This window comes from Corythoichthys intestinalis, chromosome 5 (assembly GCF_030265065.1).
Source record: "Corythoichthys intestinalis isolate RoL2023-P3 chromosome 5, ASM3026506v1, whole genome shotgun sequence".
Classification (NCBI taxonomy): Eukaryota; Metazoa; Chordata; class Actinopteri; order Syngnathiformes; family Syngnathidae; genus Corythoichthys; species Corythoichthys intestinalis.
In genome coordinates this window covers 52845996-52864000 of record NC_080399.1, presented here as the reverse complement: position 1 = coordinate 52864000, position 18005 = coordinate 52845996, and the positions used below count along the sequence as shown (strand labels likewise).

Genomic DNA, 18005 nt, shown 5'->3' with positions numbered 1-18005 from the left:
TATCTTTGAGAAATGGCTTTCTTCTTGCCACTCTTCCATAAAGGCCAGATTTGTGCAGTGTACGACTGATTGTTGTCCTATGGACAGACTCTCCCACCTCAGCTGTAGATCTCTGCAGTTCATCCAGAGTGATCATTGGCCTCTTGGCTGCATCTCTGATCAGTTTTCTCCTTGTTTGAGAAGAAAGTTTGGAAGGACGGCCGGGTCTTGGTAGATTTGCAGTGGTCTGATGCTCCTTCCATTTCAATATGATGGCTTGCACAGTGCTCCTTGAGATGTTTAAAGCTTGGGAAATCTTTTTGTATCCAAATTCGGCTTTAAACTTCTCCACAACAGTATCTCGGACCTGCCTGATGTGTTCCTTGGTTTTCATAATGCTCTCTGCACTTTAAACAGAACCCTGAGACTATCACAGAGCAGGTGCATTTATACGGAGACTTGATTACACACAGGTGGATTCTATTTATCATCATCGCTCATTTAGGACAACACTGGATCATTCAGAGATCCTCACTGAACTTCTGGAGTGAGTTTGCTGCACTGAAAGTAAAGGGGCCGAATAATATTGCACGCCCCACTTTTCAGTTTTTTATTTGTTAAAAAAGTTTAAATTATCCAATAAATGTTGTTCCACTTCACGATTGTGTCCCACTTGTTGTTGATTCTTGACAAAAAAATTAAATTTCATATCTTTATGTTTGAAGCCTGAAATGTGGCGAAAGGTTGCAAGATTCAAGGGGGCCGAATACTTTTGCAAGGCACTGTATCTTATCTATCATCAAGAGTCAGAAATAGCACTTTAAACTACTCGTATATACTGGGTGATTCAAAAAGGATGTGCCCAAATCATCAGGCATTTATTCATAATTAATTAAATTAATAAATTAAAATTAATTAATTAATTAATAATTTAATAAGAATTAAAAGTCTTTTAAACAAATAAGTAATTTTAACAAATTAAAAGTCATATCGGCTTGATGTTGTCCATGCCACTAGTGGTGGTCAGATTGAGCACTTGTAAAGCATGAAATAAAAACTTGAAGTTATTTGCAATACTATATTCAGCTATTTATTAATTGTTTTGTTGTTGTTGTTTTTTAAAATAAAAACGCAATGGTTTTGGCACATTTTGAACACTTTTTGAATCACAAAATTCACAAAAAGAAAAGCGCTCAATGCAAAGAGATCTGGCATTCCCAATCAAAATAGCTATCTATGCAAAATAATACTCTATTCAAACATTAAGTTTAGCTCAACAAATACACTAGATGGCAATATTTAGTCACAATATACAAACTATCAAAATTACTATAACTTCTGCATCTTTTAAGAATTACAAGTCTTTCTATCCGTGGATCCCTTTCACAGAAGGTATAATGTTAATGCCGTCATGTGGATTTATTGTTATAATAAACAAATACAGTACTTATGTACAGTATGTTGAATGTATATATCAGTCTTGTCTTACCTTTCCATTCCAACAATAATTTACAGAAAAATATGGCATATTTTAGAGATGGTTTGAATTGCGATTAATTATGATTAATTAATTTTTAAGCTGTGATTAACTCGATTAAAAATTTTAATCGTTTGACAGCCTTAATATAAATACAGTATATGCTATACATATTGTGACATAATGCGGGGGCTGGTAGTGGAGGGCCGTTACATTCTTTTGCCAGAGCTGAAGAATCCAGTCAAAATGGCCGCCAGCCCAATGACTACGCTTCCCAGCATGCCGCACAACGCCTCCAGGTGTGGCTGCTTAAGCCACTTAATTGTAGCTGGCCTGGAGTATATACCCTACCCACCGACGTCACAAAACCACGTGCTCGCTGTATGGTTCCGCCCACTTGTCCGTCATTTTGTCTCTGTATTAGCATTGGTTTCAATTGATCGAGGAATTTAAAATGCATTTCATGGAAGACCCGGTGCTTTCTGATGCCGTAAACTCACTGGATGTGTTGCATAAAAGGCGTTATGTGGAAAAGCTTCGTTCTATACAGTCGCCAGATCCATATTTGATGCCTAAATCGATGATTTTTGACCGGCTGCCTGACCCTGATATTTACAACTATCTTGTCCACACAAAATCAGCCTATTCTCACGAAAGTTTGAAAAACTTTAAGAGCTTGAAGGCTTATAAATGCTACGTTGCTGGTTGGGTGAAACAGGTCCTCGTACACGAAAATTCGGCAGGAATCTTGTGCTCGGAAGGTGAGTTACGAAATTTTCAATTCAAAATATTTTGTTCTTGCTAACATCCACTGTCAAGTCTAATGTATTTCATGTCATTTGTCAATGGAGCTAGGGCTTTTAATGTTTATATGGTTTAGCGATAGCACTCTCACTACATACATACGTGTATGTTACCGGCGATTAGCCTAGCAATGATCTTAATTGTGGTTGTCAGCCCCAAACCCTCTAAATATATATTAAATGCATCTTACCAGATATAAAATGACTACTACATAATCTGTGGTAATCGTTTGGAGCCCAGTTTTCTCGTCGAATTGCAGCAGCCCATCTCGCTCTCTCCTCTCCGTGTCTCTCAGAATCCGGTAGAACTTCAAGTCTCTCCGTCTATCTTCTCTGTTATTGCAACCGACCGCCACACACGCCTTCACCATTTTGATTATTAATGTTAACGAGCAGAAAAACACGCCGTAAATAGGAGGAATGTACGTAGCCGTAACAGGTCAACACGATGTGTTGACGGACAAGTGGGCGGCACCAGTCAGGAGAGCGGAGTTGTGACGTCACGTGGGTAGGGTCTATAGACCCTACTCACCTACGTCACAAAATGACGTGTCGCTGTATCCGGCCGCCATATTGTACCTATTTTTTTTAGACCTATTCTCATTGTTTTCAATTAGTCGTGCAAGTTATAGAGCAATTCATGGAAGCCCCGGTGTTATCTGACGCTGTAAACTCTTTGGATGCGTTGCATAAAAGGCGTTACGTGGAAAAGCTTCAGTTTATCCATTCGCCAGATCCGTATTTGATGCCTAAATCGATGTTTTTCGACCCGCTGTCTTCGCCATCTTTTTTCCTGACCCTGATATTTACAACTATCTTGTCCACACAAAATCAGCCTATTCTCACGAAAGTTTGAAAAACTTTAAGAGCTTGGAGGCTTATAAATGCTACGTTGCTGGTTGGGTGAAACAGGTCCTCGTACACGAACATTTGGCAGGAATCTTGTGCTCGGAAGGTGAGTTACGAAATTTTCAATTCAAAATCTTTTGTTCTTGCTAACATCCACTGTCAAGTCTAATGTATTTCATGTCATTTGTCAATGGAGCTAGGGCTTTTAATGTTTATATGGTTTAGCGATAGCACTCTCACTACATACATATATAATATGTAATAAATATGAAGTGCGATAGCACTACTCCAGATTGTCCCTAGTTGAATTTATTTTTTGGCTTTTGACCTCAATAGTGAAATTGTAAATTAATTGTATGACAACTGTCTGATTATCCCCTTATAATTATATATTTTCAGGTAGTTCATTCACAACGTCTGAGTGTATGTTGTCAGCGATTAGCCTAGCAATGATCTTAATTGTGGTTGTCAGCCCCAAACCCTCTAAATATATATTAAATGCATCTTACCAGATATAAAATGACTACTACATAATCTGTGGTAGTCGTTTGGAGCCCAGTTTTCTCGTCGAATTGCAGCAGTCAATCTCGGTCTCCTCTCCGGGTCTCTCGGAATACGGTAAAACTTCAAGTCTCTCCGTCTATCTTCTCTGTTTTTGCAACCGACCGCCACACACGACTTCACCATTTTGATTATTAATGTTAACGAGCAGAAAAACACGCCATAATAGGAGGGATTTACGAAGCGCTAATGCATTAACATGACGAGTATACGGACAACATGGCGCGGGGGCGTGGCTATGACGTTACGTGAGTAGGGTCTATACTAGTATAAGAGACGACCAGATGGAGAGAGAGAGGAGGCGTGGAAGAAGAAGAACAGAAAGACCTGGAAGAAAATATTTTGAGAACAAACCTAAATTGACTTTTTTGGAGACGTTTAAGTTGTTGTTTTATTGTGCCACATTTCGGCCACTTTATTTTGGGGAAACCCGCCTTTTTGTTGAATAAAGAAGCTGTATGTTGGAAACCTTGGCGTTCCAAGCTCCTTTCTGGCCAGGTCTACCTCATGTGCGGTCACAATGTATATATATATATATATATGTCCTTTTTAAAAACAAAAAACAAAAAAAAAAAACAGCGATTAAATAGTTGATAAGATATAACTCATTCACATTGATTGATTTGTTTGATTTTTTTTTTTTTTTTTTTTAATCAAGAATTTGTCCCCTCGACACTTTTCATGTGTGGATAGAGCACTTAAAAATGGAACAACTAGCCTATTTGCATTGATCCCAGAACAATGGCTATGCTTTCAATTTTGTCTTCAATAAAAGACATTATAAAGTTTAGTGTCTGATATGAAAATGCTCACTGTCTTTGCTGCATGTACTATTTCACTGTGTGGAGCTTGTCTTTTCAGGGAACAGAGCACTCTAATCATAAGGGAAAGAGAGCTTTCTCTATTGATCCATAGGCAAATTGAAGCCTGCTAGGCCAGTGTTGGCCGCTTAACCACAACTCAATATGAGAGAAGTAAAGTGAGTGGGTGTGTGTGTGTGTACTGTCGTTGTGCAGCAGCTTTGCTGTGTTTGCAAGTTTGTGCATGCATTTACTTGAACAATATGAATGTGAGATGAAGCGGGGGAGGGGGGATGATGTCGATCAATACTAATGATATATTAATGCTTTCTGGCCTTGATTATCATTTACCACCAAATTCTCTTTCTGCTGGGTGACAGCGTGTGTGTGTGTGTTTCTGTCAGTGTGAGGATTCACTGATCTATTGCATCTATCAATCATATTTACAGGTACCTTTTGACCTATCTAAATCCATGCTTTTGGATGCATGGAAGTTGGGTTTTAGTAAAGTGCTTCATTGACCACTTTGGAAAAGTTAATGGATCAATAAAAATACAAATAATGACCGAATCATCCAGCAGCACATATGTCATATTTACTAACTGTGCACATTGCAATGTAGAATTTTAGGGTATGGTTAACCACCGAGATGTATCCCAAAAATATGTTATTGATTGATTCATTTACAATTGACTTAAAATCAAAGTCAAGACTGTGTGGTGTGGATGAAGTTAGTCATCTATGTGGTTTGTGATTTGATTGCAGTCGCTTTTGCAAACCACCCAGCAGCAAACATGTTTGAAATTGGTGACAAGGGGTGCAGAGCCACAGCTGTCAGCATACAAAAACAGTATATAAATGCATCCATTTTTTGTGGTTTAGTACAATCCTAAATACTACGCGCAAATGAGGATTAAATAGCGAAGCTTGCGGTCTTTGAGGCATGTATGAGTGTTAAGTGATTGAATGTGAGCTCTTAAAAAATGTCTTTCGCAGTTTTATTTTGCCCACACTTGTGCATTCCTTGTTTTGATTTTGCTTCTTGATGGTAATTACAATTCGTGCATCAAACAATCATTATATGAGGTCTTTTTCTTTGCCATAAAACATAGACAATTAGTGCATGTTCAAATTACATGATAATCTGGATGTTTGTAGATCGAAGCAACTACAACTAACTAAAATAGCTTGAAATTCTGGCTTGAGATATTAATTTCGAGTGTTGACGTGACTCGCAGCCCCCCATTTACTGCAAAATGGACTTGAAGGGATGCATTCGTTTGTGCTACGTTTAAACTAGTTGTTGGGACACCCTCTGTTATTGAGAGAGTTGGTACGCTCCTTAAGCCGCTACAGTTAGAAGGCGGAAGGGCTGCAAGTGACGCAATAACAATAATTAACAATAATTAATATCTTTATCTAAACAACAACAGCAGCACAAACAACATTTTTACAGCATAAATGTAGCATAAACGAATGGTACCATTTTGCAATAAACGGGGGGCTGCGTGACGTCATCACTCAAAATAATAATATCTCAAACGATAGCAGCACAAACGAAAATTTTTACAGCACAAACGTAAAACAAACAATTGACACAACTGTTAAACAAAATGGGGAGCTGGTTGACCTCAAATTGACCGATAAATGAATTGTTAATATCTTAAAAACAATAGCAGCACAGAGACACACACACACACACACACACACACACACACACACACACACACACACACACACACACACACACACACACACACACACACACACACACACAAATCAACACAAACCTAGCACAAATCAATGCAGTAAACTTTCTATAAATTTGCGTCTGATGGGGGGCCAACTTCACGGAGGTATATTCTGGGCATTTTGCAGTGCAAAGTGTCTTGCAAGCCTGATAACTACCTTTCACTAAAGTAAACCAGTGCTTACAGGAACTTAAGTAATTTTCAATCGAACAATGTACTCAGTACTTACTACTGCACAATGTAAAAAATGCAAAGACGTATGCTGCTCCAAAGTGATAACCAAAGTTACTAAGAATGTTATGCAAATTTCAGAGTATAAAAATGCAAAAAAACTATTTCTCTTCTGAATATAAGGTCTTTCTATGTCTTGTTCAGGGGTTTTCAGGGGTGTGCAATGGCAATTCTATTGATTCAGAGCGAAACACAAGTTTTCTTCTTCTCTGTGCCCCGGGGGAAGAAATTTGAGATCAGTTAGATGAAAAGTGACCTTCAAATAAATGCCTGACTTTCAGCCTTTGTACTCCATTCGTCTGATCTGTCTACAGCGTGCCTTCCTTTCTGTCTTATCTAGTTTTTTGGGAACATAAGCAGCCAAAAAAATCATGGAAAATGATCAATGTATGGTGGTGTAGTTAAGTAGTCCTTTGTTTAAAATTAGGCTCAGACCTTCCCCACATATTCTTTCTGTGTTTAAGTGGGTTTCCTTTGAGCATATACAGTATGCCAGCCTAATTGATTGCCTCAAATAGTTCATAGATCCGAATTTTTGTCAATGTTTTATAATCTTTATCTATTAGTGCACTGTGATTAGTGACTAGTCGTTAACTTATACAGATACAGAGTAATAAATAATAAAAAGAATAAATAATTGTAAATTATTGTTATAATAATTATACCATGGATATTATCTGAAATTGAGGCTTGTAAGTCTCACAGCATGGCAACTGGGCATTTGCATGTTGTTTTCAGCAACATTTTCTGTGTATGTTCCGGGACCTGTGCCCGTCTCGTCATCCCTGTGCTGTTATATGTAATTTGCTTTCCGGCACCTAAGGATTTTCAAAGGAAACACTGGGACTTCCCGGGTTACGAATGAGTTTGGTTATTACGTTGGTGACAAAACTCGAATTTCGACGTAAATTGGAATTAACCCTAAATACACCTACGTTTCAAAATAACTATCGAAAAACATGTATTATTCGTCATGTTCATAAAATAAAGTAAAAAATAGTGACAAAATGGTGAACAAGACTCTGTTACGCGACAAAAAAACAACAACAAAAAAAACAACCAAAAAAAAAAAAAAAGGAAAATGCTCAACTGTTGTTACCTCATTTGCTTGTACTATATTTGTTCAATAAACAAAGTTTACAAAAAAAAAAAAAAAAAAAAAAAAAGGAGACAAAATGGCGGACAAGACTCCGGTGTCGTAAAGTCGAAATTGCATATGTCGGGGTACGATGTAGCCTGGGGACTACCTGTATTGCAAGAATACTGTAATTTAAAGTCATGTACACTGTCCAGTCAGTGTGTGCACTAATACTGTATTGCAAAGCACACAAAGAGCATCACCGCAGAAAAAAAATGGAAGGACACAGCAGATAGTAATGGAGGTGGAAAACATAAACCCACACGGAAACACATACTGTAGATTTCCACTGATGCACAGGGTGGTTTGGTACATGACCATGTGATAAATGTGAGAAATGAAGGACACAGACCCTGTTGTTTTCTGCTGGCTGTCCGTCTCTCTTTTGCATCAGTCCCAGATTTTAGAAACCACCGGGTCCTTTAAAAAGAAAGAAAAAAAAAAAAATCCAGGGTTCAATTGTAGGCCATCGACTGTTGATTTCACCAAAGCCTTGATGATAAAGTGAGTTTGCACTGAGGAAATAAATGTTTAGGCTGGTTACAGTTGCAGCAGGTGTAAAGTAAAGATATTTATGGCGGCCACTAATTTCCTTACTGACTAGCCTCATAGTTCGCAATATTTACATAAAATAAATGCTACCTGCACGTTTTTTTGCTTTTAACCAAGAACCGAGTCTGTTTTACGTCCATATCTGAATATCTGAATCAGAATTCAGGTATTTTAGCATTCATTCAAAAGAATTTTCACCGGAAAAAGCTCTCTGTGTTTCCACTTGGTCAGCTTTGACGGAGATGGACCCCCTATGAATCGGCCCCGTGTCCCGTCAATACATTATGTCTATGATACAGTTGAACAAACCTATCATTCATGTTTTTGTGAATGTAAGAAACTACAGTACCTGGAGAAAATCCATGCAGGCACGTTTCAAAATGTTTCCAAATGTTCCTTTAACCCCCCAAGGTATGTAATCATTTATAACGAATATTTCCAGTTGTGCAGGAAATAGCTGAGCCACAAATTTACACATAATGTTATTTTTAATTTGCTTGCAGTATGAAAGTATGTCTAGTTTCAAAAGGAAATGTGCTAATTTGTGGTGTTCTTTAAAAATGTATCCAAAGTAATTTGTTTACCTTGCAGTTTAACCAGATCTCAACTATTCGTTCTTACTTACTGGGAATAATAAGTGCTCATATTGTGACTGCTATCCATTTGCAGCTGTCATTGCAGCCTCTGATGAAAACCTATGCATTATTCGGTACACCAATTAAACAATTGGCTGTAGTCAGTGACTTACAAATATATTTTTGTTTGATGTTTGGTACACACATAAAGTATGAAAGTTATTTTTTTTATCAGATTCTCAAACACTTCTTGGACTATAGCTGACATCTGTAAAAGCAATTGTTAACAATTCTGACAGCTTTGACAGTTTAACTATTGCTTATTTTTGTTATGGCTAAAGCGACACACTATTCACCAACAGAACTGTGAACTACTCAACAACTGAGAAGCTCATGATACAAAATAAGGTATGCTTTAAATAAAGTTACATTAGCCAAGAATTTCTGAATCCGTTATGTCTCCCTCTTTCACCTCTAGGTCCTCTCTGTGTGATCGCTCTCGTTCTTCAAAATCTCTGGTTCTACGTCGAGCCTCCTCAAATGCCGCCTGTGCCAACGCGTCCTCATGCTATGCTCATACACACACAGAAGCAGAAAGTCAGACAACTCTACATTACTTTCAAAGTTCCAGAGACAGCAAGTTGCTAGCAGTTATTTTATTACAACTTGAGTTTGAGGTTTTAAGGCATTGTGTAGTATATAAAGTGTGTACAGTGCTACCTGTGCCCTCTCATCATCATATTCCAGGAATCCCATCCCATCCAGCCTCTGGAGGTCAATCCAACCTCTCCAAATCACGCATACACCATTCAAGATCATTGGAGCCTTTAAATGGACCTGAAGAAACATATAAGCAAAAACAACAAAGTTGTGTACATGGTATTTAGTAGCTCATATAGGATAGCTTTAAACACACTGACAGCTCAGAAAGAGGAGGGGTGGGGAGGAACAATCATACCAACATTTTCCCACTCCATCAGACCGAGTGAGTGAGCCAGTCATACAGTATATTAGTGCAATATTAAAGGCGCCATTTTCATGAACAGTGTGAATTTTTCATGCGGAACAGCAAGTTGCGCTAGAGTTTCCAGCCAATTTAGGCCGCCGCTAATGAATCCTAATCCTTCTTTCATTTTCTTTAAACGTGGTGTTCACACAGTCTTGCATGGAGATATATGTTTGCGAAAGAAAAACAGTTCTGAATCCAACTCAACTGATTTTTAAATGTAAGGCAGCTAGCACCCTGTTCTATTCTCAAGTCAATTTAAGGGTGGCTGAAGTATAGATAGTTCAGTGTTTTTCAACCTTTTCTGACTCACGGCATGTTTAACATTGGAAAAAATCTCGCAGCACACAACAAACGAAAAATGTTCACAATTACTTTCCCTACAGTGTATTTAATTATAAAATAGTTTCTCAGTATTTATACTTATTCAGTGCGAAACTGTTTACATGAACACAAAGCCAATATCCTGGCTGGAATCTTCTTCAACAGCTCTAAGTCTCTCTGTTTTTATTCTTTATCGCAGTTAGGCTTGAAAAGCTCAGAATTATCAGACAGGGACACTTAAGCAATGTCTTTAACCACATTAGGACCAAGAATCTCGCTGACAATGGTTTTGTAGACAGGTAGTATTAATGTCCCTGTCACAATGTGTGACTTTATGGATTTAGCAACAAGTTCAGCAACAAGCTAACTGGCTTTGAGGGTTTTCTCATTTACCTTTGTAGTTTTCCACAAAAAAAAGTTGCGTGTTTCTCTGTGTTTTCACAAAGGTGAACAAAATAGTCCATAGTTTGAAGCGACGGGTGTTTCTTTTGGTGATGACGTATTAAGCTTGTTGTGCACCATGGCACTGTTGGATAGCTGCTCGTGTTGCGTTCAAAAACTGCTCGGATTTCTAGCCATCTATCACCTTGCTGTCCTCCACAATGTGTTGGAACAAAACACGGGGAGGATTGACGTCATCACAAATGGATAAAATGGGAAGGAAAAGTGGATGTGCTGGGGTCCACATTGTCGCGGACAGCAAAGTGGCTGATGACTAGAAATCCGAGCAGTTTCGCGACACGAGCAATAACTTGATCATCAGCACAAGACCAAGAACTTTCTATCTACTTCATCCTTCCTACTGTAACTCGACGACGTAAAAAAATAAAAAATGCAATAAAAAAAAAATAATTAAAAAAAAGCAATATTGGATAATTTCTCGCGGCACACCTGGCGATCTCTCACGGCACACACCGGTTACAAAACACTGAGATAGATAACCATTCGCATATAACTGTACACCAATACGAAGGTGAGAGTGAACCCATGTTTCAGGTGCCGAAGTCAGACGAATGTACCACTACACCAGGGATCAGAAACCTTTTTTAATTGAGCGATCCAAACATTTTGAACGCTCCACTTGACACACAGGAGCAGGGAGCGAAATTGTGCTCGGCTTTTATGAGCAGTCACTGAGATGTGATTGAAATCAATTTTGAGAAAACAACAACAATAGCCTAACATCGTTACAAATCGTAGCTTTATTGCGCACTCACTACTTGGACAATAACCAATCAAAACAAGGTGAGGTGTTGCGTTTATTTCCTGGAATTGGAAATCACAACCTGGGGGCTGTGTGTTACAGTGCCCGAGACAGGTGGAGCCTCTCAGGGCAGCCCCCTCATGAGTCTCGCTCTCCTGGAAGTGGTGACAATTTGAGAGCCCGATTCAAGGAAAAATGATCGCATGCATTTTGACAGCTGAGTGACTTGGGGTACCACGAAGTTCATTTTCGTGGTTTAATTTTCCCTATTCGTTTTTAAATAGTCCAGTTCACTTGCTATTGAGTTGGAAGGAGCCAACTCAAGCTGAAGCGTTGTTTTTGGCAAACCTTTTAATTTTCATCTTAGGCTTAGTTTTTGGTCGCTAATACTTATTAGTCTTAGTCATATTTTAGTCATTTTAGAGATGTTATTGTTGACGAAAAACTAATTTCGTCAAGTTTTAGTCAACGTTTACTAAAAATCATCTGTAAAATAAAATAATAAAATACCCCAAAAATAAATAAATAAACATTTCCAACAATTTCGAATGAACATTTGACAGACGAGCACATATTGAAGCGTCTACAATAGGAGTGGGAACCTCTTGGTACCTCACGATACAAAACGATTTGCAATGCAAAGCTCACGATAATGATGATCTGACGATATAGCGATACAACGATTTTCGATACATTGGTCAGGAAATCATTAGGATGTTCTACAAAAAACTAATAAACAGAAAAACAAGCTTCTGCTGTGAGTTGGAATGAGTTTATCACTAGTATACGTCCAATCCATTTGAACTGGGAGGGTGGCAGTGACATTCGCTGCCAACCCTCCCACTTCAAACGGATTGAACGTCTATGGCAGTCAGTGGCAGCCAATGCCAGGCAATGAGTATTTTTGGGCCATTTAAGGTCATTTACCTGGTTATTTTCAGTTAACTGCTGTTGATTTTGGGGTATTTTATGGGTCACTTGCTGTTTATTTTGCGTTACAGAACAGTAGGTGACCTGGGAATCACCCAAATGAATAGGTAGTGACTCAAACTCAACAGACCTGTAAATGCCCTAAAATGAAAAGCAAGTGACCTGTAATTGCCCCGAAAATCGGACCGAATGACTGTGAATGCGTTGGTTTTGAATGAACGAACGTTCCCAGTATAAATGGATTGGGCGTCGAGCACCGTCAATGGCAGCCTTTTTTTTTTTTTTTCTTAATTGACACCTTTTTAAAACGATATCTCGATTCTTGATAGGAGCATATCGATAACCTTTTGGGATACAAAGTATCACGATATATCACCATTTCGATATTTTGTCACACCCCTAGTCTACAAAGGCAATGCAAATTTGGTAATAATTAACACGCAGCAGGAAAACAGTACATTATTTTCAATGAATCATACCCAGCTTGATGCCACAAACTGTATGCGGAAAAAAAAAAGAAGTTGTCCAGGAGTTTAAGAGGACGCTTGCTGTTAGCATTAGCCTAACGCTAACGCAAAGACAGATTACATTTTGTGTGTGAGGATCACTCAGCACAAACCTTTGAAAGCTGAAAAAAATTGTATATTCTCTCTGGCCACGATGGTTCAATTACTTATCCCCCCCCCCCTTCTGTCATTGTTTGCATGCTATCCTCATTAAAATATGAAAACCTATCAATGGTTGGGTGGTTTTAGTCAAAGCAGACAGTTTTTTCATCTGTGTGATTTTGACAAAGATCAGATCACATTTAATGGTCATTTTATGCAGAAATGTGAGAAATTCCAAAAGGTTCAGATACTTTTTCATACCACTTTACTTATTTTAACTTCATTCAAGTATAAAAAGATTTCTGCAAATATTCAGATGGGAAAAAATGTATTAAACACTAAATTTTGATGAAAAATAGAGGCATATATGGAGTCACTCAAAAATAGTTTTGGGTCACCATCAGGACAAACATATTGAATAGTAGAAAAGCCACAGCAGCCCAAGTAAAAGCAAACCAGACAAAAAATGCTCAGTTGTCCAATCATACGCCAATGTCATGTTTGACACATAAGTTTTGTGTCAACTTTCGAGATACTGTACTGTCAACTTATTTTTTTAATACACGTTTTAATTAATGTTTTAGGTCGTAAAAAAATAAAAAATTTAAATCATGAAAAATGTCAGTCCATCTGGCTGTTTTATTCATGCAATTGCAGTATCTTTTGTTCTACAACCTGTTTTCTTATCATTTCTATTATCAGTTTAAAGAAGATTTTAAGAATAAATCAACAAAATCAAAGGAATCTTCCATTACATACTTGCTGTTTTTTTCTTTGAGACATTGGGCAGTTCCACGCTTTAGTATTTTACTTGGGCTATTTTTGGAGGAACTCATACAGGGACCTCTTTTACCACAGCTACTCACACTGCACAGAGGATGGAGGGGGACCGCACCCCGAGAAGCTGTGGTTTTGTATGTTTATTCCAGTTCGCATGTGCGTGCATGTGCATAAGACAAGGAGGCAGGAGAAAATTAGCAGCAGAAAGGGAGAGAACACTTCCACATCATTGAGGCAGAATGGTACTTTAAAAAGAAAACTTCATTTTGCTTGACAAGGAAAATATGTGCATGTGTCTTTGAGTATGTGTGCGTACAAGTTGTCTGTATGAGAGGAAAATATGCAGAAACGGTCCAACCACAGACTTCCTCTCAGAACCATGTCAACCCCCACATCCATTTGCTAAGAGACACACACTGAAAATGGAAAGGGAATACAGAAAAATGTGGCATAAAATTCAGCCTCCTCAAAAAAGAATAAAAAATGTAAAAACTGGTTTATTTGGTTAGGCCACAATGCATTGGTTTGATTGGTTTAAGGGTAAAGATCTACATTCTAAAATATACTGTTACAAACCTGCCACCCAGTCCTGGTTAGTGACAAATCTTTAAAAATTTTAAAATGATTAATTTGAATTTCTCTATGACACCCACGGTCAAAGGTTTTGAGACAATTCATCATTCAGTAGGATGGGAAAATGTCTCAAAACATTTGCAGGTATATATGAACATTTCAGTTTGTTGCTTCAGATGCAATTAATTTAAGTAAGGCCAGGCAACTTATTTGTATAGCACAGTGCTTTACATCAAATTAATAATCCACATGACAAAAGAAATAGAAATACAGTGGTACCTCTAAGTACAAAGTTACTTAATTCCAGGATCTTGTTTGTATGTCAAAATAGTCGTACGTCGAGCAGAATTTTCCTATAAGAATACATTTTAATTCCATTAATTCGTTCCACAGCCAGAAAACTACATTAAATCCTTAATAAATACTGCTGGTACTATTATACACACATTTTATATATATATATATATATATATATATATATGTATATATATATATATATATATATATATATATATATACACACACATACATATATATATTAGGGCTGTCAAAATTATCGCGTTAACGGGCGGTAATTAATTTTTTAAATTAATCACGTTAAAATATTTGACGCAATTAACGCACATGTCCCGCTCAGACAGTATTCTGCCTTTTGGTAAGTTTTACAGCAAGGCTTTTTGTGCTGTCTAGCGGCGAACTCTTGTGGTCGCTTTGCGACATGGTTTATTGTTTTCTTGCCAGTTCAATATGGCTGCACGACATCTCGGGCTGACGCCTACGTTGTAATGTTGTGCTTATATGATCCTTGGACAAGATTTGTCCGTAAGTTTAGTTGTTGTAAAGAATGTACATATTATGTTAGTAAGCGAAATGTTATATTTTTTGTATGAGACGCTTTTTGTTTATGTTTAGTGAACCTGTATAGCGTGCTAAGCTAACGTTGTTGCTAATGCAATGCTTGTGTACTTTTTTTGTAGTTTTACGACAGTCTAAAGAGGACAATGGTTTGAGGCCATTTTATTAATAAATCAGATGAAAAAGGAAGAAGTCTGATTATTAAGGCGTCGTTCACTAGCTGTCTAGCTTTGGAAAAAGTAGAGGCTTCGGAGTGAGGACAGCATAGACAGATTTAAATGACAGTAGAGTGAAATGCCCACTACAGTCCTTATGTACTGGTGTTGAATGTATATATCCATCTTGTGTCTTATCTTTCCATTACAACAATTTATTTTACATTGAACGAGTCATTGCATATCGCGACAGGCTTAGCAACTTTAATAAAACATGTCATTAGTTAGTTAAATGGACTTACAATCTCCTGTCGTTATCATTCACGGCCGACGTGCAGCCAAGTTTGGCACTGAAGAGACAGAACATAACAGTGTACCCTCCTTTGTTTCTTTAAAAATAAGTCAATGTTTTGGACTCTCTGGTGCGCTTTTTTGGCTTTGTGCCGCTTTCCGCGCTTGCATACCAAGCGTCCGACATTCTGAACTTTCCACGCATATATTTTTTTTAACCCTAAATTAACTGTCGACGGGATGCTGTGCTCGTCGACGGATTTACGTCATCGATGACGTCGACTATGTCGACTAGTTGGGACAGCTCTAATATTAAATATACATATATATATATGTGTGTGTGTGTAATATGTAATTACACAGAGAAAAACAAATCATGAAACAAAAATCGGAATAATAATATAATAGTAATAATAATAATAATACATGTAATAATGTAACGAATCGGATTCTAATGTGGCGGATGTGTTTTGCGTGGTGTACCTGAACGCACCGCGTGGCTGACGTGACAGATTGAGAGAGGTGCATTGGTGTTTCTATTTCACTTTTCATGTTGTCATGGTTTTAGCTGCAGTGGACAGTAGGCGTGTTGTGTTGCACAATTTCTGAAATAAATGACTAAAAACCTGACGAAGGTGGCTATTTCTTTGGCGATGTTACACTAATAATTATCAACTTATAAAGACTGGCGAACGGAGGTCAGAGCAGGACCGTCGAGATCGTAGATATACTACCGCTGTATTGTCGAGAGAATTCACGGACGCGCACACCCCGCTCATATTTCTATCATTTCCATCTTCATTTCAATGGTAAGTGTCACCTTTTTTCACCACCTGCACTAACATTCTTGGAACCCATGTTGATTTCTCTCATAAGAAAATCCGCTGCGCGTCCGTCTTGTGGGAAAACAGAAACTGCGGCGCCGTCATAAATCGTCATATTACAAGCATGTCGTCGGATGTAGAAACAAATGGCAAGTCAAATTTTACATCGGATGTCGAAAAGATCGCGTGTTGAAGCGATCGTATGTCGAGGTACCACTGTAATTATAAATGTTCACACGACACTAAATTAGTTTCTTACCATTTGCAACTTCTTGTTCGTATCGTCCCATCAAGGAAATACGGGTATCATAATAAAATTCCAGTTCTCCAGTAGAAAATATGACTTGAGGGGACATTCACATGCAATTTTCGACTCGACAAGTTTATTTACCACAATTACGACAGAACATGAAGGCATCATACGACCTTGCAGGTGTGGCCACTGACCTTGTTCAAATCACGCCGTGCTCAACTGCTACAAGAATTAGGTACTTGAACAATAAGGAAGGGCATGTAGGAATACGCTGCAGTAAACATTAATGTTTTTAGTCCTGATTTAAAGGAGCTAACTGTTTGAGCACACTTCAGATCATCAGGTAATTTCTTCTAGAGGTGAGGAGCATAATAATAAGGGAGTGCCAAAAAATCGATTATTAGATGCTTCACAATTCGATTACGATTCATAAATATTCAAAAACGATGATTTTCCCTAATAACTTTATGATAGCTGCTTGTAGCGGAATGAAATTCAAGACAATTCTGCCGCCAGGACACCTTTTACGGACGCACGCACAACGTTATGATGGATGCTGCCGTTTACTGAGTGAGAGATTTACTCCTTTTCATAAGACTGGAAAATAGATTTGAGCATGAGACAGGCAGACCCGGTGGTCGCGCTTCTGTGCGGAAGTTATTTTTCAGAGCGAGAGGGGAAGAGAGAGAGTTCGTTGCTCCTTGTCTGTCAGTTGTCCAGCAGTAGGTTCAAGTCGTGTTAATTGGAAAAAGTCCCTAGTGTTTTGCTAAGTCCCGTGTCCGTCTATCAGAGGTGAGTACACGAAACCTTTTGTACTGTTTAGCCTTTATTGTTGTTTTCGAGATGTTACTAGTTAGCACTGACCGCTATGCCAATTATGCCAAACTTCGCCAATGTGTTGATTTGTGGGTTGTTTGGTGGTATATAAAAGTTACTCTAGATAGAGAACGTCTAAAACCAGGATTCAGTACAGCGATAACACTACAAACATTGGAAATAGTACAGAAATCTGTGAAAACAAAGTATATTGGTGAAAAGATGTCTTACTTCTAAAGACACTTTATTTGTTTCCAGAAAATATGAAATTTATTCCACCAGTGTAAATTTTATTGTATTGTTGAGTGAAATAAGTACTGCCTTTGGAACAGCTGATGTTTTTGTACCTTGTTGTGAAAAAGACTATCTCAAGGTCAGCTGTGTGTTGTATGTGCATGTTGAGAAATAAGTACTGTCTTTAAAATAGTCAATGTTTTTGCACTTTCTTGTACAAAAAAAAAAAGCAGTTTAAGGGCAGGTTTTTGTTGTATGGGCACGTTTCCATCGTTCCTGCTGAGTCATTAGGATATTGTAAATAAATAATGGACATAAATTTGTTTGACTACTTTATTAATTAGTAATGTACGATGCATCGATAATCGTGATCATCGTCAATACCGTGATCATCGTTCAATAATCGAATCGTAGCACCCTGAATCATAATCGAATC

General features: G+C 38.0%; 1 protein-coding gene across 2 annotated transcripts in view; it reads right to left on the bottom strand.

Annotated features, from left to right (window-relative positions):
* The window catches only part of cbfb (core-binding factor subunit beta), a 64296-nt gene that overhangs the window by 4019 nt on the left and 42272 nt on the right, over positions 1-18005 (bottom strand). Inside the window, exons 4-6 of one of the 2 annotated variants that reach the window (XM_057836459.1) lie at positions 9437-9553; positions 9189-9284; positions 7942-8009 (exon numbers count right to left, since the gene is read on the bottom strand). In XM_057836459.1, coding sequence (XP_057692442.1) covers positions 7980-8009; positions 9189-9284; positions 9437-9553 — 243 coding nt within the window. In that variant the 3' untranslated portion in view covers positions 7942-7979. The remainder of the gene's footprint in view (positions 1-7941; positions 8010-9188; positions 9285-9436; positions 9554-18005) is intronic. The other variant, XM_057836460.1, reaches the window with a different exon arrangement.